Source organism: Sciurus carolinensis, chromosome 10 (genome assembly GCF_902686445.1).
Source record: "Sciurus carolinensis chromosome 10, mSciCar1.2, whole genome shotgun sequence".
In the NCBI taxonomy this organism is placed as follows: domain Eukaryota; kingdom Metazoa; phylum Chordata; class Mammalia; order Rodentia; family Sciuridae; genus Sciurus; species Sciurus carolinensis.
The window spans coordinates 50,988,817-51,011,953 of NC_062222.1; the positions used below are offsets into that span (position 1 = coordinate 50,988,817).

General features: G+C 35.8%; 1 protein-coding gene across 2 annotated transcripts in view; it reads right to left on the reverse strand.

The window, feature by feature from the left end:
- The window catches only part of Tet2 (tet methylcytosine dioxygenase 2), a 125,982-nt gene that overhangs the window by 38,623 nt on the left and 64,222 nt on the right, over positions 1–23,137 (reverse strand). For both annotated transcript variants that reach the window (XM_047566296.1, XM_047566297.1), the window contains exon 3: positions 121–3,563. In XM_047566296.1, coding sequence (XP_047422252.1) covers positions 121–3,517 — 3,397 coding nt within the window. In that variant the 5' untranslated portion in view covers positions 3,518–3,563. The remainder of the gene's footprint in view (positions 1–120; positions 3,564–23,137) is intronic.

Consider the following 23,137-nt stretch of genomic DNA (forward strand, 5'->3'; position numbering starts at 1 on the left):
GAATTGCTCCCAGATTCAAGGATTTAAAAAAGAAAGAAAAAGAAAGAAAATCCCATATCTGAAGATATATTTGCTAATTCTGGATAAAAACCATGTGCTTCAGACATTTCTGGCACTTACCTACACATCTGCATGATGGGAAATCATATTGAGTCTTGACAGGTGTATCCAATAAATTTTTTACAGGAGTATCTAGTAATTTGGAAGGTGACTCTATAAAAGTACCAAGAAGAGAACCACCTGTTCTTTTAGTTGGTGTCTTTTCTGAAGTTGCATGCTGCTCTAAACCTGGGGTATGGTTATCGAGATCGGTAGCAGTGATTTGCCTAGTTAAAACTGTGACTGGCCCTGACATTTCAACTTTTATTTGTTTCTGTGATTTGAGAGTAAGAGCCTTATGGTCAAATAATGATTTGACCTGAAACTGCTTCAGATGCTGCTCCATGGTCTCAATGATGCTCTTCTGTTGCACATTGTCACAGCTTGGAGATGTAATCTCTTGCTTAGTTATTTTTTTCCATGTTTTGTTTTCTTGCTGTGCTGACATGGGACGCATACAGGCATGGGGCTTGGATCCAGGTTCAATCTTAATTGGCCTGTGTACCTGATTATGGCACGACTCAGGTTGGTTTTGCTGTGCTTGCTGCTGTTCTTGCTTGTGTAAGAGGTGCCACCTTAGTGCAGCATGCTTCTGAATGTCCTTCTGGGGAGGAGTCTGAAGGTGACTTCCTCCCTGGTCGGGCACCGGGAAAGTCTTTGCTTGGTTTTGCATCAAGTACCTTTGCTGAGCTAGTTGTACGGTTTGTTGTCCAGATATATCTTGGTTTCTGTTTTTATATCCCTGTAGAACTGAAGCCTGTTGAGACTTCTGCTCTTGTTCTTGAAAGCACCTGTGAAGAATATCTTGTTTTGGGGTCACATTATTTGGAAAATACTGCATGTGATGCAAGTTTGGGGTCTTGTTTACTGTAAAGAGTTCAGCACGTACAGCTTGTTCTTTATTCTCTGGAATTAGGTGTGTATTGTTTGAACAGGAAATATGCACTTTGCTTGCACTTGATTTTAAGATCTGGCCATAAGGAGAATTTCTATTACTTGTATTCTGTACTTGCTCTAATCCCACTTGAGCATTCTGAGTTTGGAACTCACTTGATTTTGAATACTGATTTTCACTACTATAGCATTCTTCCATTTTAATCTGGCGAAAGAATGTTCCTTCTCTTTCCTGATCACTGTGACCTTGGGGATGAGACAATGTCTGAGACATTTGTTCTTTATTCTTCATTTGTAACTTTTGCTGCTGCTGGTTTTGAGGAAACTGTGAATTCTGGGACGGTTGTGTTTGTGCTGCCTGTTTATGAGGCTTATGTTGCAAAAGGTGTGAGTTTGAAAATGGCTCAGTCTCTGAGGCCTGTTGATTCAAGGGCTGTTTTAACAATGGGGACATGAATTTCTCTGTTTGGGTATCTGCCCTTTGTGGAAAATGAAATCTAGAGGCACAAGGTGCCTGCACATGAGCTTCAGGTAAAGGGTCTGTCTTAGAGACATGCACCTGGTGTGAGAGTTTTTGGAACTGGAGATGTTGGTCCACCATACCTTGAGACTGCCCTTGATTCATCTCAACTTGGTACATTTGTGACTTCTGCTCTGGCTGCATTATTTTCTGGATGTAAGCTTGCCTTGAGAGCCCTGCAGGTGTGTTGGAATTTCCAGTGTATTGTTTGGAGGTCATTTGATTAGAAGGTTTGGACTGATACTGAAGAATGGACTGCAGTGATGCCTCATTACATTTTTGATGGGATTCTCCTTGGTGAAAATGAGGGGACTTCAATTCAATCCATCCTGGTTTCAGGTAGTGCTGTGTTGGGAGCACAAGGTCTTGTGTATGTTCCTTGTCCCGATCCTTCAGAATCTCTTGCTCTTTGTGTCCCATCAACTGATGGCAGTGATCCTGTAAATCCCCACTGCTACCAAGAATTGGTGTATGATGCTTGAGATGTTCTGATGTTGGTCTTGTTTTCTCAGGACACAATGGGACAGTCATTGTCCCTGGTATCAGTAAGCCATTCTTAGTAACACAATTATTCTGAGGCCCTTCTGGAAGCATCAGAGATGGGGTAGATACACGGATAGATGGATTAGGACTCTGGGATGTTGGTGCCTCAGGTTGACCCTCCATTTTCACATCCCTTAAAAGAGTTATGTTACTCTGGTTGGGGTAGTGATGGTTTTCTTCCAAAACTCCATTGTGCAGAGTTCTCTTTCCTTCGGAAGGAAGCTGAGGAACAGCAGGAGAGAGAGAAGGAGGGGGAGAAAGAAGCAATTGTGATGGTGGTGGTGTGGTAGTGGCAGAGAAGGAATCCTTAGTGAACACTGAGTTTTGCTTGAAGTAAGCACCATTCATTTCATTTTGCTTTAAATACTGTTCAGAGCTGCCACTAGGAGCTTGCATATTGCTGCTGGGACCTGGACAGAACTCTTCACCAGACACTACCTTCATGTTTCCTTGGATGTTACCGTTTTCTGCAGATGATGGGCATATCTCAAAAGGTGACTTTTGTTGTTGTAGTTGTTCTGGTTTCTGGAAAGGACAGGTACCTAGCACTGCAATCGGCTTACTGGCATTATCAGCATCACAGGCCTCAGTCACCACAGCAGCCGGCTCTGGAGGCAGCTCGGAACTAGAGGCCTGTGGGGAATTGATCTGCCCTGAGGTATGTGATGGGTGAGTGATTTCACAAGACAACTCATTAGTAGCCTGACTATTAATGGCATTTATGTGAGATGTGGTTTTCTGCACCGCAATGGAAACACAATCTGGATAATATTGAGACAGTGTTTTTTCCAGGAGTTCACCGTGTGTGTTTTCCATGGAAGAGGCAGAAACTGTAGCACCATTAGGCATTAGCACTGCCTTGTTTTTAAGAAGTAATTGGTAGTTGTTAGCATTTTTCTCCTTCTGCTCATTTAGAATCTGAAGCTCTGGATTTTCAGACCCATTGCAGTTATGAGCTGAAAAACTGGTGAAATCTTGAACTGCGTTTTCTTGGGTTATGGAGCTTCCAGATTCTCTCCTACCACTCAAAGCGGAGACGTTTGGTTGACTGCTGCTTTCACCTGGATTTCTTTCTTGGCTTTCCCCGAAGTCATTTTTTTCTCCCTTAGCTTTTTGGTCTAGTTTCAACTTCTTGTTCTGATGGAGCCCAGAGAGAGATGGTTCACTAACTGTGCGTTTTATTCCTCCATTTTGCAAGTGCTTGGAATACCCTCTGTCTTCTGGCATTAAGTCTGGACTTCGGCAAGTACTCTGGCTACCTTTCATATGGGGTATTCCATAACTGTTGAAAGACTGCCACTTGGTGTCTCCATTTACCTCTGGATGAGGTTTCTCTGTAAGTGGGCTTCCATTCTGGAGCTTTATGGCCAGAGGGTCTGTCTGGCAGATGGGAGAAGGTGATGGAATCAGGAATGGACTTAGACTGTTGCCGTCAGCATGGTTGATTCTATCCTGTTCCATCAGGCTTGCTTCGGGGCCATCCACAAGGCTGCCCTTTGAATGAATTCTAAAGAGCATGAAAACAAAAAAATCAAAATACATGAATATATATAACTCTCATAACAGCTAACAGAATAACTATACAAATTATATAGGAATCCCTGGATATAACAAACTGTAATACAGATCCTCATTTTTCATTTTCTGTAGTGAAAACAAGTAGCTACTAAGCAACTTTCAAATATTTACAGTCATGGGGAACAAGGATGATAAAAGTCATTAGCAAATATGACAAATCCATATTTTATTAGTTATTAGTATTAACTTCCTTCCCAATTAATTGTGCCTCTCCCCACCCCCTAGTACTTGGGATTGAGCCCAGAGGTGCTATACCACAGAGCTATACCCCCCAGCCCTTCTTATTTTTTGAGACCGGCTCTCACACGTTGCCCAGGCTGGCCTTGAACTTGCAATCTTCCTACCTCAGCCTCCTTCATAGCTGGAATTACAGGTGTGGGTCATTGTAATCAACAAGGCTCAGGTAATTATTTTTGGTCAAAATACTAAGAATAGAGAAAGATAATCTTCTTTTCTCTAGCACTTTGCTTACACAATCACTTGCTAAGTTCTATCATTTCTAGTTTTTATATATTCCCTGAATCATCATCACTGCCACTTCATAGTTCATAGATACATCATCTTGGCTTGTAACAGTAGTTTTTAAAATGGTTTCTCCCTTAGTCCAGCCTACCCTTCCCTACAAAGCTCCTCCACTTGATGTCAAAGGGAATGTTCTAAAATACAATTCTGATGTCATGCCTTCTTTCTCACCATTACTGGCACCTTGTAGTTTTCAACTCTTTCATTCAAACACACCTGAGAGGTGAGGTCAGCTCCCCTTCAGCATTAGCAGTATCCAAGGGGATGGGATGAGTATGCAATGAGTAGTTCATGAAATGCCCTTTCAGGATAGGGATATAGCTCAGTGATAGATGGTGTTCTTACTATGAAAGAGGCCCTGGATTCAACCTGCAGCACCAAAACCAAATCATTTTCCTCTACAAGGGATGGCTGCCCAGTTCTATAGAGAATTCATGTGTAATATATATAGCTTTTTATGGGCAGGTTTGTCTTTCCTTCCAATCCCTCTCCTGGTTCATACTTCATCAGTAACAGCTTTTAAAAAACCCAAACATGGAAAGCTTCATCATGTGCTTTTGTTGTTCTGTCTAGATTCCTTCTTAATACATCTGCCAACGGCTCACACATAGTTCTAACTCTATCTCAGATATCACCTCTGCCTAGAATTCCTTCTTTGGCCTCTAAGAGAGTCAATCACTCCCATGTCTATACTCCTTCGCATCTTGCAGATGGTCTATTACTGAACATAACACTCAATGGTATTGTGTCTGGATTCCTCACTGGATTCCTTAAGAGAAGAGTTTCCAATCTGTTCATTTTTATACCCAATAAAGAATGAGTACACAATGTTTACTCATGTCATGATTTCTGTCATTCTTTCAAACACATTTGAGACTGCTGAAAAATTTAAAGTCCAAATAATAGGGAATGTAGGGGTAATAGGATAATAGAGAATGTAGGCACTCAAAAACTAATACACCATATAAGGTGAATGCTTCCCCATTCATTATTTTCCCACAGTCTTTCTCATACATTTATTTTAAGGATATAAATGGGGGTGGGAGACTATTTTCCATCTGGGCTAAAATAAACCTCTGTGAAAATAGTCATTGCTTATTAAACAAAACAAGTGAAGCAAGAAGAAATAAAAAACAATGGAAAACAACAGTAAAGTCACCAATTTTTGATGATATTAAGATTGTACACTGGTCAGCCAAAAGAATCAACTGAAAAACTCACAGCTGATAGAATTCAGTGAAGTAGCTCAATAAAACATCATAGCCTAGATAAAGAAAAGCAGCAGCTTGTTGGAAGCTGTATCAGAATAGAATACTGCAGTTATGTAATAGAAAAAAAAATTTTAAACCTACTAGGAATAGGCTTAATAAACAGGAAAGCTCTATTTGCATAAAAAAATTTTAAAACAATATTGAGGAACATACACAAAGACAAAACAAGGGGAAACTATATTATATTCTTGGTTAAGTGTCAAAGTAGTGTACTCACAATAAAAATATTACCAGAATATTTTGAGGAATGAAAGAAGCTGATTCTAAACTTCATGTGGAAAAATAAACTGAAAAGTTAGGAATATTCTGAAAGAGAACTTTAATGGGAATTAGTGGGGCAACAATTTTATTCAAATAAGTCTTCCAAATTTCTTTTCAAGCTTATTCCTAGTGTTTTAATGTACTTTATTCCTAGTGTTCTATAGATATCTTAATTTCATTTAATTACCTGGAGATATTCCATCTGAAAATATAGGTAATGCCTCATTCATTTTAACATCTACATGGCATTATATTTTGTCACTGTCCCAGAAATACATTCCTTACTGATGAACACTTCAATTTTTCCTAAACTTTTGCTGTTGCATGCCATGAAGAATGTTACAACCTATACATTTACTAAGAAATAATAACAAATAGGTAACAAAAATCGTCATACTACTTTGCCTTCAAGAAAAAGAAAGAAGCAGCTGAAGAACTGCACTGAAAGGGAGACTTCTCTTAATTTTTTTTAAAATAAATTTTAAGCATGAGTATTTCTTAATAAGTAAAACTGAAATTGAAAAAGTTATTACTACTGCAACATCTGTGCTACACCACTGTAATTATTAAATGAATTATTTTTCTTACTTCACATGCAAAAAAATAAAAGCAATAAAGTGATGCCTTTATTTCTGCTTGGTCTACTTCTTTCAAATGTTGAGATGGGCTAGTATACATCATCCAATACAGTCACCAGTTCACATGTGGCTTTTGAGCACTTGAAATGTAACTAATCCAAATTGAGAACTACTATAAATGTAAAAACACTGGATTTTAAAGATTTAGTGTGAAAAAAGAATACAAAATATCTCAATTTTTAAAAATAACCATTACATATTAAAATACTACTACTTTTGATATATTGGACTAAATAAAATATATCATTAAATTAATTCCATTTCTTTTTACTTGTGAATACTAGGAAGTTTTCACTTCTATATATAGCTTGCACAAGAATTCTGCTCAATAGATTTGGGTTAGAATAAAACTCTTAATCATCAATAACCTCTAATAAAGAGTAGGTTCTAGAAGCATAGAAAGTTGTACTCTTTGACATAAGGGCCTTTGTGACCACTACTCCTTTCCCCAAATTGAGAAGCACAGAAGCAAGCCTAGGTAAATTCTATAAACTCTAGGTTGATTAGCTCTCCAAATACACACACATATATATATATAAAGTTCTTCTGGCAACTATAAAAACAGTTCATATACAGACCACTGAAAAGGTATTTACATCTACATAAATGTGTAAACTTATGGTAAGTTACACAAATAAAACTTATAGACTCTATACAATGCAAGTTGTCCTGCATGATTTTCTAGGTGTAAAATATTTTAAGCACTCAATGTTATTCTCTATTATGATCCATTCTCCATAATTTTGGATAGCTTTAAAATATCAAGGGCAAAGTCTTAATAGATGGAATTTGCAAATTCTTTATGAATATAATAATAGCTCCTAAGAAGAAATGAAGGTGACTTATGATGAAATTTTATTTCAATGCAGAATTTTAAACATAATAGTCATTTTCAAATACTAATATAAACTTATCAACAGAATTCTATATGTGGCAGCAATTTCTTTCCTAAGTAAAACCATTGGTTTTGAAATGGTGGTTAACTTTTCCAGGAAAGGTAGAAAAATTATACATTTTTCCCATTTTAGGATGAAAGATTATCTGTCACTGAGTTCCATTTGTCTATGAATCTCATTCAGAAAATTTAAACTGTCATTTTAATAAAGAAGTCAGTGCTTTCCTTGACTTATGTGTCCTAACCTACACTTTTTTGGTATACTTAACCTTTATATTCTATGATTCCATAACCATTGGCACAGTGCTCTTCCACTTATCTATTACTTTTATACTGATACTGATAAAGCATTATTTTCATAATACAGAAAAAAATGAGACTTGTTCATTTTGCTTATTGTAGAAATAGTGAAAAAGCTTTCCTGTATTCTACTTTTTGCAGATTCATACAGTTTTTTCAAGCTGAGAAAATTAATAATTATTGTATAAGACAACAAAATCTTCAGCAGTTCTATTTTGTAGCTATTTTCCTGCTCAACAGTAATAACGTAATTAGGTTATTATTATTATTTACAAATTTAAATGATTGCAAAAAAGGTAACATTTTTCAAAGATAAACTAAGTTTCAGATGGATATAAATTTTGGTTTTATTTTTCTGTGATATTCCTTAGTCCTTTTTCTGTTGCTAATAATAGTATTACAGACTTGGCAAGTTATAAAGAGGCTTATTTTAACTCTTGGTTCTATTCCAAATTTGAGTGGTTCCATCTGATGGCCTTCCTTCTGGCCAAGTCTGGAGGTAGCACAAGGCATCAAGGTGAGAAACTCAATGACCTTTGCTAATCTTAATCACTCCTGTAGGCCCCACTACCTCACAATAAGGATTAAACTTGAACATGAGTTTTGCAAGGGAAAAAAATCACAGCAAAAATCCATTTACTTATCTGAGACTAAAAACAGAAAGAGTTTATTCATTCGTATCTGTTAAAAGTGACTGATAATAGAAACACTTTGAATTCTCATGACTTTTTTTTTTTTAAGTACTTGTTATTAAACCCATGGCTGTTTTACCACTGAGCTACATCCCCAACCCTTTTATTTATTTTGAGATAGGACCTCAATAAGCTGCTAATGCTGTCTGGCCTTTAAGTTGTGGTCCTCCTGTCTCAGGTTCTCAGGTTGCCAGGATTACAGGAGGGCACCGCCATGTCTGGCCTCATGACTGATTTTTTAAATATATTTTTTAAGTTGTAGATGGACACCATCCTTTATTTTATTTATTTTATGTGGTGCTGAGGATCAAACCCAGTGCCTCCCATGTGTGAGGCAAGTGGTCTAACACTGAATCACCCACAGCCCTCATGACTAATTTTTTGATACTGAAATCAAACTCCTAGTTTTCCTACACCATAGAACATATAGTGCACAATACCAATCAAGACTATTCCCTGTGCAACTGCACATTTAAACACTTTAAAAATATTCAATTTTATTTAAATGTTGGAGCTGTATACATGGTAATTCACTATATGTAAAATATGTCAAATAATAGTGTTTATAGACAATCATTCTCTAAACAAAGAATTTTAGAATGATTCATCCAAGAGGACAAAGACCAATCAAAATTCAAGTGCTTATTATTCTTAAAACTGTTATGAAGTTTATATACGAGGTAATATGCAGATAATCCTTCGGAAAAATCTAGAAGGGCTGATTGGTTAAGTTTCCTGCAGGTGTTCTTCATGGTGTTACATTTAGTTACAATTTGAAAATAAATAGATGTTTTTTAACAGGGTCATAGATAATGTTAAGCTATCAAATTTCATCTCTTTAAAACTATCATGAGCGAGTTCTCAGCACACTACTGACAAATCATTTTCTTTTTCTTTATTTGGGGTGGGGGATAGAAAACAAGTTCCTGGAGACAAAATACATGCCACGTTATTTTGGGAACGTTCTTCAACCTCAAAATTGCATTGGACAAAAAGTTCTTCCTCATATAATTACTGAGTGATTTAGCTTTTGAAAAGCTAAGGAATTTTAAAATGACATTCAAATATAAGTGATGTGATGATGATGGTCCTAACGATGTATGAAACATTTCTGAGTATCAGAAAGGACCTACTTGTATTTTCCTACTCAATATGTGGGAAAACTGAGGACTTTTGTCTAATGTTAGTCATCAAATAGTGCTTCACATAAGGCTAGGCCTAACCTCTTCTGGCAGTTCTTTAAAGTTCTTCTATCACAAAATACAAAAAGAGAAGGGCATAATTCAGAGAGGTTTTATTTTGTTATTAAATCAACACTTTAACTACATATAGTGGCAAACCTGTAATCACAGCAACTGTGGAGGCTGAGGCAGGAGGATTGCCAAGTTTGAGGCCAGCCTGGGCAACTTGTGAAACTGGTCTCAAAAAATAAAAAAAGGGATGAGGATGTAGTTCAGTAGTAGAGCACCCTAGGATCAACCTCCAGAACCCCCTGCCCCTAACGACTTTGCCAACATTCAAACTTTTTAGCAAGTTAATGTTGATACTTCAAAAAAACCAAAATGTTTTAGGGACATTTCTGTTGACCTGTTTATTAACACAATGAAAGATATATTGTATGTCTCCAAAAAGGCATCATTTCTTTATATGGCTTGGAACAGAATAAACATAAACATCTAAGACATGGAATTTGAAGTTGCCACAGTTACTCTCTGTCCCTTTCTTTGCTGCCTTTCTAGATAATCTTGGAACTGTGTTGCAATGCTAATGTTTCTTTAAAATATTTGATGAAGACTTTGTTATCTCCCCTGATGATGTCATGAGAGAACTGGAGGTTCACACACATAAGTTCATTCACTTATTCTGTCAAGCATTTACTGAATCCCTCCTCAGTGCAAGTGGTGTGGAGTGGAGCTAATGTAAAATGGACACATCCTGCACTGCCCTGATGCATTGCTAGGCTGAGGCAATAGGGCTGTATAAATGTCATGGAGAGATGGAGAAGGGAAGAACATTTTTTTGTTTGTTTGTTTGTTTTAATATTGGGGATTGAACCCAGGGGCACTGAACCACATCTCCAGTCCTGTTTACAAAATTTGTATTTTGAGAGTGTTGCTAAGTTGTTTTAGGGTCTAAATTGTTGAGGCTGGACTTGAAAAAGCAATCTTCTGCCTCAGCCTCCTAAGTCACTGGGATTTCAGGTATGTATTACCATGTCCAGCATGAAAATCATTTTGAAATGCTGTCAATGTCTGCATATCATCCACCCAAATCACTCATGAAATTCTACTTCATTTCCTATTGCCTTAGTAAGGGAGAAAAAAGTGTTCCACTAAGTCAAAGTTAGTTTTTAAAAGGCGAAAATGAACTGTGATCAAAATATCTGTCGACATTACTGAGACAGAAGATAAAGTAGAAATGTATATCCATTGATTCAGTGATCATCATGCACAGAAAAGACCACATAAAATACTCAATTAAAAAAAGCTAGTAATATTCAGCAAATGACTTATGGATTTCCAGATTACTGAACACTTAACCTAGGAAAACACTTGGCATATTTATTTTGTCACACTAGTTATCTTTGCTAATCAAAATGTTACCCCAGTTAATCTTGGGCTGGGGATATAGCTCAGTTGGTAGAATGCTTGCCTCACATGCACAAGGTCCTGGGTTCAATCCCCAGCACCCAAAAAAGAAAAAAAAAATGCAGTATCTCATTATTCAAACCATACACACACAGAGGATTTGAATATGTGGTACAGCATAGGCTTTTTTCATTGGTTTACCAAAAAAGCTACAAGGTGAATTAAACTTGAAAAATGAATGAAATAGCTGTGCATGATGGCGCATGCCTGTAACCCCAGCAGCTCAGGAGGTAAGGCTAGTGATGTCTCTCAGGGTAAGTGTCCCTGGGTTCTATTTCCACCTGGTTAACCACCCCCCCCCCAAATAAAGAATAAATGAAGAACAATCCTCAAATTATAAGCACTGACATTCTTTTAAAGGCTAAAAGGCATTTTAGAAATTATTATTCACTTAAGTGACAGATATTAAAACAAAATTACTGAAAAATGACATAATTTAGATCCCACTAGTCATATTTTTACTTATCCTTTTATTCCAATAGTCTAATATTCCCTCATCAAGCACGGCCTTCAAAGGAACCAAAAGAGAGAAGTTTTGTCTGTTATAAATGCCACCATATTTTTGGAAATCAAAAAGGTCAAATTATAACTGGGTAATTTAACATAAATAGTAATGTGCAATGATTATCTTATGGCTACTCCATGGTTTCAGCTAATGCCACAAAATAATCTTTCATGGGTTGGGGGCGGTGCGGAGACTGACAGAAATGCCAATTATGTTGACCTTTATCTTCTATGTCAGAGGCACAGATTTATGAAGCATGTTTATCTCAGTTGAAAATACTGGCCTTTGACTAGTAGCTAACATTTTGGATTCCTAAGACCAAAACAGGTTTTAGCCACGGCAGTTTTCTTTCGATATTTAATTTTATGCCTTCTCCCGTCTCTCTGACAATAATTTATTATAAATTCAAGTCGCATCTGCAGCATCTGTGAAACAATTACTGCATCTAAGACTGACTCTGCAGTCTAATCCATCATAATTATGACAGTCCTCTTTGAAGAAACTATGATGCATGACTTAAAAATAGCACATTAGTGTGCAAATGGATCAGCATCTCATTTCACCAATATGCATTTAGGGTTGTAATTTAGCTCAACACCATTTGACTCTTTTTGAATCACTCAAATGGTAGCTGCATCTCTCACCACATAAAGCTGTAGATGATGCTCAAAATTTGTAAAGAGAGCTTTTTGTTTTTAATTTTTGATTTTAATTTTTTAGATGGTATGCCTTTTCCTGGTCTAAGAAAAAAAAAAATACACATTTCAATCTCATGTGAACTTTTTTTGAAGGGCAATAGTCAATTTACACATCTTATAGCTGTTAGAAGGTAGTAATTTTTTTCCTATTAAAAAAACCTTTGAGCTGGGTATTGTGATACACACCTATCACACCTATCAGGAAGCTAAGGCAGGAGGATCACAAGTTCAAGGCCACCGTGGGCATTTTAGCAAGATCCTTTCCTAAAACCAAAAGTAAAAAGGTCAGGGATGTAACTCAGTGGTAGAGAGCCCCTGGGTTCAATTCCCAGTCCTGCCAAAAACCAACCAAACAAAAAAGACACACAAAACCTTTGGCTTCAAGTTCTAATACTTGTACTAAGTATATATAAAATACCATCTGTTTAGTGGGGATTAATGACTGGCTGCTTGTGGGAACTGCATCTTCTAAGGTTGATGTGTTTCAGCAATTAGCCTCAGGGGATTACAGCTTATACCTCTGTCACATCCACTGAAAAACTTTGCCCCACTGGCCGTTCAGGCTGTTAGCAATTATTTCTTGCCATGGAAAAACATTGAGGAAAGATGATACATTAGACTACAACTCTTGAATAGATGACAATATTCTCCAAACTATTTTAGATTCTTCTTTCCAAAGTGGAACATAACTTGTGTTAACCATACACTTAATTCAAGATGTGTGAAGAATGGATTTCATTATGGAATTTCTGTTGAATGTCCTTGTATAGAGTACTCTAAACCTTGAACAAAATGTTGTTTTAAATTCCTGTCTTCTACCATCTATCAAATTTCCGCCATTTAGTTTGGTTTTCTTTATTACACTGTAATATCAGTTGCTGCTGAGTACCACTTTTGAGAAAAGCACTGTAGTTTTTTGTAGGGTGTTGCTGATGAAATTAAAAAGTATTCTTCCTTATTTAATACCAACATTAACATTAAAACTAAAATTGTAAATTAGAATCAATCAATCCCAAAATATACTTCCAATAGCAAATGTGTATCCAAGCTATATGTTGAGTCTGGAATGTAGTGTTTCATATGTGGATTAAGAATGGAGAATATGAGAACAATTATGGTGGCCCACTCCTGTAATCCCAGTGGCTTGAGAGGATGAGGCAGGAGGATTTTGAGTTCAAAACCAACCTCAGCAACTTACCGAAGCCCTAAGCAACTCAGCAAGATGCTGTCTCTAAATAATATTAAAAAAACAAACAAACTGGGGATGTGCTCAGTAATTAAGCTCTCATGGGCTCAATCACCAGTCCCCCACACCCAAAAGTATACAGAATATGAGATGAATTAATACTTTCATGACAAAGTTGACTTTAATATTTCTTCTCTTGCAAGAAATTCCAATCTTAATAAGAAATGCATGAAGATGTACTTTGCATCTCTTGCAAAAGGACCAGTGCACACATAAGCATGTCAAAGTCCTCTGAGAAAGTTCCCACACATCTAAAAGTGCATTGGACAAGTTGCTGCTGTTCAGTGTGTATACTGTGGTGTGCTGCATACCTAGAGGGAAGCTCCTACTAAGTTTTTCAAAATCTTCAATAGGTATTATTTAATTCCTACATATGACATCTCAAAATTTGTTTTTTTTATCTTAAATGAACAGTACAGACAAAATTTAATAGTATATAGATTATTTGAGGGAGGAGAATTCAGGAGAATTTACTAATGAATAGAAGCAGAAGATGCTTAGTGTTACAGATCTGCATTTAAGATGGGGGTTCACCTGGAAGTTCAGAAATAAATCTGCTCACAGTTTGCAACCAAACTCAACCAACACGTTTGCCAATTGGTAAGATAGAAATGATCTTGTCAATTCCCAATTATCCCCTTAATCCTGGAGTTGTTTCTTGAATTTGGGTTTATCCCTGGCCTCTAACCCTCACCAACTAATAGATACTAAAGGAAGAGATCATCAAATATGATTGGAAATTAATTTTATCATAAGCATTAAACATTGTCACAAGCACTTAGAATGTAAATTGTTTTAAAATGAGGTTTTTCAATTCCACTCCTGTCATTAGAATAATTAGAGCTGGTTGTCCTTATTGAGACACCGTATAGGTACCTTTAGTTGGATATAGTCTATCCAATGCTTTAAATTTTTAATTTAAAGAAAGTACTACAGAAAAAAGAAAAAGCAGTTTAGTTTTGATCATGCTGATATACTTACCTGAGAATTTTCCCAAGGGATAAGGAAACACAACAGAAAGTCTATGGAGTGGGCACCACTGGAATGGGTATGGATATGGTGACAGGAGAGGTGAAGGGGAGACAGATCTCCCATGTCAGGGAGTCATGTGGTGAGAGCCCTTTTAGGTCTCTCTTAGGAAGCCCCCCATGTGTCCTGACAGCCAGAATGTGGATGCCTAAACCAGAGAGGGCATCCAATAGCCAGTCAATGTCAGACACAAAAATAGTGACATCTGAAGTCCTGCAGCCTGCACAAGTGCAGAAGGAGCTCTAAACCCTCTTCATCCTCCTTCAGTCCTGTCTAATCTCTTAGGGTTTGGTGCTCAATAGGGAGAGGGAGAGAAAGTGTTTAGAGTGAGACTCTCACCCTCAACTCCAGGTGTGGGAGCTGGAGTTTAAGACTGTGGTGGGGTCGAACATCGGTTCAGGCTTGAAGGATAGTTTAAAAATGAAAAGGACTGAGTTTCAAAGTCTGAAATAACCAAACAACCAAAAGATTCTATAAAAATTACAGAATTTGATCAATAAGATACCAGAGGGAGAATGGAATAAGGGTAGACTATTATACATGTGAACAACAATTACAGGAAAAGTTTCATTTTTATACTTTGAAATATGTTGTTTTCAATAAAACTGTTACAGAAGTCCACTAAAGTAATTTCTAGTAATATATTAAAACTTCATGTAATTTCTAGCAGGGTTCATTATCATTTAAGGTTTTCATGGTGACAATGACAAGAGTTATAAAAATAACTCTTCAAGGTATTCATTTTTTTTTTTTAACACTGGGATTGAACCCAGAGGCACTTTACCACTGAGTTACATCCCAGCCCTTTTTGTTTTTCATTTCCAGACAGCACCTTGCTAAGTTGCTGAGGCTGTCCTTGAACTTGAGATTCTTTTGCTTTGGCCTCTCCAGTTGCTGGGATTACAGGCAAAAGCCACAGTGCCCGGTTCAAGGTAATTTATTCTTTCAATCAACAAATAACTGAATAGATTCTGGGTGTCAGACCCTGTGGTAGCTACCAACAATATACCACTGAAGAAAAAAGACAAGTGTCCCTGTCCTCTTGAACCTGATAGTTCAGTGAAGAAACAGAGGCACAATAAGGAAGTAAAATGTGCAGTATGAGAAGATGTTGAATGCTAAGGAAAAAAATAAATAATAAGGCAGTTTATGGGGACTCAAGAACATCAGGGTAAGACTGAAGGTTGCAGCATTAAGTACTATATAGTCAGATTCTTACTGAGATCGTGAGATTCAAACAAAGTCTTATAACCCAATTACATACTAAACTTCTAATTAACCAAGATAATTTAAGTCAGTGTGTTAATTCTCTATTTTTAGATGTACTGGGTCATGTCCTCAGTCCTAAAAATCAAGAATGCAAAAAGAAAGCTAACAAAATATAGATAACTAAATTAGAATCACTAAATCATTATATCTCCAGGGAGTTTTAACAATATTAATGTGAAACAGACTAACAAAATATCTAATGTTTTCTTGTAAGACTTTGTTACAGGGATACTTGCAACACAGACATTTTGACAATTATACACTGTATTATATTCATGAAATCTGCTCTTTCTCAAAGATGCTTTGTTCTCTATCACTGTCTCAAAAGGCATGCCATCTGTGTTTCTCAGAAGTTTTGTACAAACTTGAAAAGCTCCATCTTCATACTGATCTAATCTTAATCAACCAGTTACTATGACAACCTAGTCAATTTTCTTCTTCCCATTTTGGAACAATTAGTGTCTATATTATCTTGGTTAACTTGTAGGATGCTACAAAGTTATTCTTGAAGGTAAGATGAGCATTCTTAAACCTTAATACTTAAAGATGAATAATGTAGATGCCATTAAAGTCATCAACGGGCTATTGATTTAAGATGTATCAGTCCTAAAGAAAACTACCAACATCATTTCATAACACGGATAAAATTATTTTTAGTCCATGTAGAAGAAAATAATGTAAAATAAATTCTGGAGTGGGTAAGATATCAGTAAAATGAAAAACACAAAAGATGTTGATTCTTTCTAAGAGCATCATATAACCACATATTCATCAGAAACATGTTCCTATGTACTATGAAGATTACTCACAGCTTTATCATAAAAGATCTGATGACCTTTTTAAGATCATCCAAAGTTATAGTGCTTATTCTAGGTGGCATCAAAATAGAGGCAGAAAGACTATACATTTTTCTTATAAACGTTCTTGTAGAAAAAAAACCTATGGGATCTAGACGTAGTATAAAATATGTCCTCTTTCAGTATTTTTATTTAGGTAATTGGGAAGAACAGTTATTTAGAATAAGAAAACTAAGTTCTGGTTCTAAATATGGAGTTGAGAGCAAGTCATGACCTCCCCATGTCTTGATTTTTTAAAAGAAAACAATAATGTAAGAGCAGGAAAATCACTGTGCTTACTTACATGTAAGGTCTTTCCGAGTTCTTGAATTCTAAGGTTCTCTAAAACTGGTAATGGTAAATATCTATTGCAGCTTTGATGACATAAGCCATCACAGAGACTACATTTTGCCTGATAGAATTTTCAACTCATTTTACATGTAAGTAAACAGAAACTTAAAGAGTAAAGGGACTTGATAATATTTCATACCAGGAAGAGGCAGATATGAAATGCAACTCTGTTCAACTTTGGAGCCAAAGTGTGAGCAGATGGTGATGATCAGTTTAGGACAGAGAAGCAATTTGGTGCTCTTAAATAGTCCTCTCCTGGGAAAAAGAATTTTAGATTGTACATGTAAGTCAATCACTAGGCAAGTAAATTCTCTTATGGGGCAGAAATGATTGAGGAGCTATGTTTACTGGGGTCTCAACAATAAAATATCATGAGACGCTCCACCTCCAAGAAACACTGAGTTCAATTAATGCAAGTAATACCCTGAAAAAAGACATAAATCATAAAATTGATTATTAATTGATAAATGTATACTTTTGTTTAAGTACCTATCTCATATGAGTTTGGTTATACCAATTCAATTTCCCTCAATCCTATTAACTTTGAGGAAAAGTTAAAATTGTTTTTTTTTTCTTTTTGTTTTGTTTTGATTTTTATTAAGGAATAGATCTTGGGCAATGGTGTCTACCCCAAAGTGATATATTCTGGAACAAGTCCATAATCTCTCTTTGTAAATGTCATTTTCACAAATTAGAGACATGTCCTAATGGGCAGGTATATGAATTCAGGTATGAAAACAATTTTGGAACAGTCATATCATATAAGCATTGAAGAGAACCTGTGCACTAGGAGAGTATAAATTCAACACTTACAATTTAGATGGACATGTTCATATGTGAGTCTTACTTTAACTTCAAATTAAGCTGGTAAAACATACACTGTCCTCCTCATATTTTTTCCAACGGTATTGCTGTTCTAACTATTCATACTTTTCCTTAGAAAGGTATCTCACCAGAATATAAAAACCAATATGCAAAAATCAATAGAATTTCTATACACCAATAATAAATTCACTGAAAAAGATATCAGGAAGCAAACAGACAAAAAACCTAGGAATAAGTCAAACCAAGAAGGTGAAAGACCTTTACAGTGAAAATTACAGAACACTAAAGAAAGAAATTGAAGAAGACACTAGAAAGGCCTTCCAAGTTCATGGACAATCAGAACTAATACTGTTAAAATGGCCACATTACCAAAAGCAATTTACAGATTTGATGCAATTCCCATTAAAATACCAGTGACATTCTTCAAAGAATTACCAACACCCCCCCCAAAAAAAAACAGTCCTTAAATTTATATGGAAGAATAAAAACCAAGATTAGCCAAAGCAATCTTCAGCAATAAGAGTGATGCTGGAGGCATCTCAAATTGCACTAGAGAGCTATAGAAACAAAAACAGAACAGTATTCGCATACAGACAGACACACAGACCAATACACAGAGGCAAATCCACACAGATTCAATCTTTTGATCATTTACAAAGGTGCAAAAAACATACACTGGAGAAAAGGCAGACTGTTTAACATGCCTTCCTTAGTAAGATATCTAAAGTTCAAGAAATAAAAATAAACGGAGAATCATTAAGTGGAATGGCATCAAATCATAAAACTTCTGCACAACAAACAAAAAAAGAGCATGAAGAGAAAGCGTACTTCCAAATGGGATAAAATCTATGTAAGCTAGTCTTCCAACAAAGGATATCTAGAATACATAAAGAACAAAAAGACTTATAAAAAAGTTATCAGTTGTACCTCTTTTGTGTACAATGAATCAAAATGTGTCTGTAAAAATAAAAAAAAATTAATAAAAAATTAAATTTAAAAAGTTATCATACTATAATAATGATATATGCATACCCACATTTATAGCAGTGCAATTCACAACAGTTAAGTTACGGAAACAGTGTAGGTATTCATCAACATGTGAATGTATAAAGAAAATGTGCTTTTATTTAGCCTTAAGGAATGAAGTTATGTTATTTGAAGGAAAAATTATGGAACATGAGAGCAACATGTTAAGTGAAGTAAGCTAGACTCAAAGTTCAGGGTTACATGGCTTCTCTTAAATGTGGAAGCCAGAGAGAAAAATGGAGAAAAAGTATGTTGGGGCGGGGGAGTCCTTATGAATTTTGAAGGGAGACAAGTAAAGTAGGAAAGGGAAGAAAGGAGAGAAGGGAAAAAACTAGGGGATGAAATTGACCAAATTATGTTATGTACATGTATGAATGTCACAAAGAATCCCACTATTATGCATAATTCTAATGCACCAATGAAAATTAAATAAAACAGAAGTGCCTTGCCTGTAGCTCAACTATTTCTTCTTTTAAATAAAAATAGTCAAAGTGGTTATAAAACTGTAAGCCTAAATACTAGTTCTAAAAGAGTCAATGTTTTATTTTCAATACTGGGGATTGAACTCAAGAGTATTTTACAGCTAAGTTTTTCAATCTCCCTCCCTTTTTTTAAAAAATTGAGTTGGGGTCTCACTAAGTTGCCCAGCTGGCCTCAAAAATTTGCAATCTTACTGCCACATTCTCCATGTTGTACCTGCGTACACCATGATGCCTGGCAGGAAGAATCATTCTTAACATTATAATTAAATAATAACCTTTTTTCTCAATAACTTCAAGAGTGGCAATTAGTTACCTCCAAAGTGATTTTCTTCATATACATATTTTAATTTCAGAGATAGATGAGAACTTAGCAGTATGATTGAATCTTATAAAGGTTTTGTCATCTCCACATTTGAACATGCCACCTCAAGAAAATCATTCCTGCCAGGGGTCTTGTGGCACATGCCTGTAATCCCAGTGGTTAAGGAGGCAGGAGATCAAAAGTTCCAGGCCAGCCTCAACAATTTAGCCAGGCCATAAGCAACTTGGCAAGATCCTGTCTTAAAAAATAAAACCAGGCATGGAGATGCATGTATGCAATCCTGGCAGCTAGGGAGCCTGAGACAGGAAGATCACAAGTTCAAGGTCAGCCTCAGCAACTGGGCGAGGCCCTAAACAACTCAGTGAGACCCTATCTCAAAAGAAAAAAATAAAAAGGGCTAGGGATATAGCTCAGTGGTAAATTGTTCCTGTGTTAAATCCCCAATACTGGGGCTGGGGAGATAGCTCAGTCGGTAGAGTGCTTGCTTGCAAGCACAAGGCCCCAGGTTCGATCCCCAACACCGCAAAAAAAAAAAAAAAAAAATTCCCCAATACCCAGAAATTAAAAAATAAATAAAACATAAAAAGGGTTAGCAATGTGGCTAAGTGGTAAAACACCTCTGGATTCAATCTGCAGTATTCCTCACCCCCATTCCCAAATATTAAAAAAGAATATCACTCCCAAGTGTCTAATTCTAGATCACAGAAAATGTTATGGATTGATATTTGATAAGGTTTATAAAGTAGAATAGAAATAAAACCAGAGTTGAGAAACTACTAGCATAAAGAATCCAGTAAAGGGTAATACTAACTAAAATAGGTATAGAACCTTAGTTTTATTTATTTGAGTTCCTGGGGACTGAATCCAGGGCTTTGTGCATGCCAAGCAAGCAAATATCTACATCTCTAGCCTGAAACTTAGCTTTCAATAGTTATTTTTTAAATGTCACTCTTTGCGTCTTTAGAGCATTGAAAAAAAAAAAAAAAAGAAATGTCAATATGCTCACAAATTAAAGGGAAAGAATTCTCCTATCAACCTTGAAGTGAACAAACTTTTTATAGCATGACTACAAAACCCCTGTATTCTTCTAAACTTTCCCAAATATGCCATGTATCAAACAGAACAGAATCATCAGTACTAGTATTTAGTGGAAAACAAAACAACCCTAATGTATAATAAAAATTTAAAAATAAAATTTAGAGCCAGGCATGTAACCCAGCTACTTGGGAGACAGAGGCAAGAGGATCACAAGTTCAAAGCCAGTTTGGGAAACTTAGTGAGACCCTGTCTCAAAATATAAAGGGCTGGAGCATCCAGGTTCAATTCCCAGTACCAAATAAAATTAAACTTAGTTAAATTAAGCTGGGTGTGGTAGTGTTGTAATCCCAGCAGCTCAGGAGGCTGAGGCAGAAGGCTCACAACTTCAAAGCCAGCCTCAACATCTTAGCAAGGCCCAGTCTCAAAATAAAAAATAAGGCGGGTTGAGGACTTTGCTCAGTGGTAAAGCATCCCTGGGTTAAATCCCAGATACAAAATTAAAAAAATTTAGCTAAATTAAATTTAAAAAGTCAAATGGGAAAATTCAGATTCCCAGTAGAAACATTATTTATATTAAACCATCATGTGCAATTCTATTATTTGCAAGATATACAGAAAATAGCTTTTTATCCCAAATATAATCTAAATAGACCATCTAAGTTATGTTTCTGAAGTAAAAGAAGGGTCTGCTCAAAAAGGGTAATATGAATGATGACCTTTTTATTTTGAGTAGCACTGATACATATCTTCACAGTTCATCAAGTGAAGAATGAAGAGAAGAAATCATGAATGAAAGAAAAAGTATTACAAACTCAATAAATCTAGGCATTCAGGGAAAATGAAGAATGTGATTCTATGTATGTATGTATTGCAAATAATACTGAATTCAAAATACAACCTAATACCCTGCAAAGAAATTTCCACATAAACTCAGCATTGCTTATGAGTTATCATAAATGCACATGTCACTGAAGGATGTATTTAAGAATGATTTTGCCAAGTTGGTGCAACATACATAGCTATACATCTGTTATCATGATTATAGAGATGTCTGCTAAAAGATAAATTAGCTTTTGTTTGGAAACAACTTCAAATTAATCAGTGAATGATTCAAATTTAAGGCATTTTTCACAGAATAAAAATAGTATTTTCTAGAGAAAAAAGTTTGTAAGAAATTATATTAACTTTGTCTTAACCTGTGGCAAATCATTACTTTTATACTTCAATTATACTTGAATATGTTATATAAAATGCAAATCTGAAGCAATATACACTTAAAGTATCGCCAACCACCTAAAAATTGTAGCTTTACCTTCCCTCCCCTTCTATCTATTCTTTTAGTGAGTATAAGAACTCTGGCCTTAACTGCTGTCTTATAGAGGGCACCATAAGAGAAGTTACACCAATTAAAATAAGCACAAAATATGAAGAAGAAAAAAATTCAGATTAATTTAATGTTTATCAAAATATAAGCGGAAATACCAACATATCCATGAAATGAGATGATTAAAATTCAAAACAGGCCAGGCGTGGTGGCATAGGCCTGTAATCCCAGCAGTTAGGGAAACTGAGGCAGGAGAAAGGCAAATTCAAAGCCAGTCTCAGAAATTTAGCAAGGTCCTGGGTAACTCAAAGTAAAAATATAAAAAGGGTTCTGGATATGGCTCAGTGGTTAAGTGTCCCTGGATTCAATGCCCAGTACAAAAAAAAAAAAAACAAAAGAAAAGAAAAAGAAATTAAATTCAAAATAGTGTTTCCCTTGACTTGATGCAAAGAATTACAGCAAAATAAACACATAGGAAATATCTGTTTTATTTAGTCTTTGGCTTTAAAATTATTTCTTTCTACTATGCCTGTCCACTTTTCTCTTCCCCAGGAACACCAAGTACACAAGCTTTAAACTCACTGCATAAAAATGTTTTACACACTGTCTTCTAAATCCCATTAGTTATTAAAGATCATAAAACACCCTGAAACTAAATTAACTTGATTTGAGGACAGAACAGAGAGTAGAAGAAGCAAATGGTTATTAGACTCTTAATGGGAAAGTTAACTCTTCAGTCACATGTGAAGAAACTTGAACTTCGAATTGTCAGATCTCTATTTACAGTATTGACTTAACAGTGAAAATGTTACTCAGACCATCCATTTATGGTAGCGCATAAAATTCAACATTGCTCTACTGAAGGGGTGATGGGTTAGAATCCCAGAACTGAGTTGGCATTCCAGTTCAAATTCAAAATAAACTTGTTCCTGTCTTTAAATATTCTCTTTGTGGCAATGTGCAGCATGAAGAGATGGTGAAATTACTGCAGCTCAGGAAAGAACTGGCTGATCTGATTTTCACTGCAGTTAATGCTGAGATGAAACTGAAAATGGCATTATTGAAATGAAGCACTGTTGGGAAAATGTTGTATTCCCGTTTCTCTTTGAAAATATTTTCAAAACTGAGTCTTTCCTCAGAGCCCACTCTGGCATTTTCAACTTTGGAAGGCTGCCACACAGCTACCAATTTTAAAAACATCTAAAAGTACATCCTAGCTAAATTAAACTTCAAGTAATTGAAATTATAATACACTGAATAAGAATGTACACTTTTCCATAATAAATATAGGTCAAATGTTACAAAGATTAAAAAGCTCTTTCATT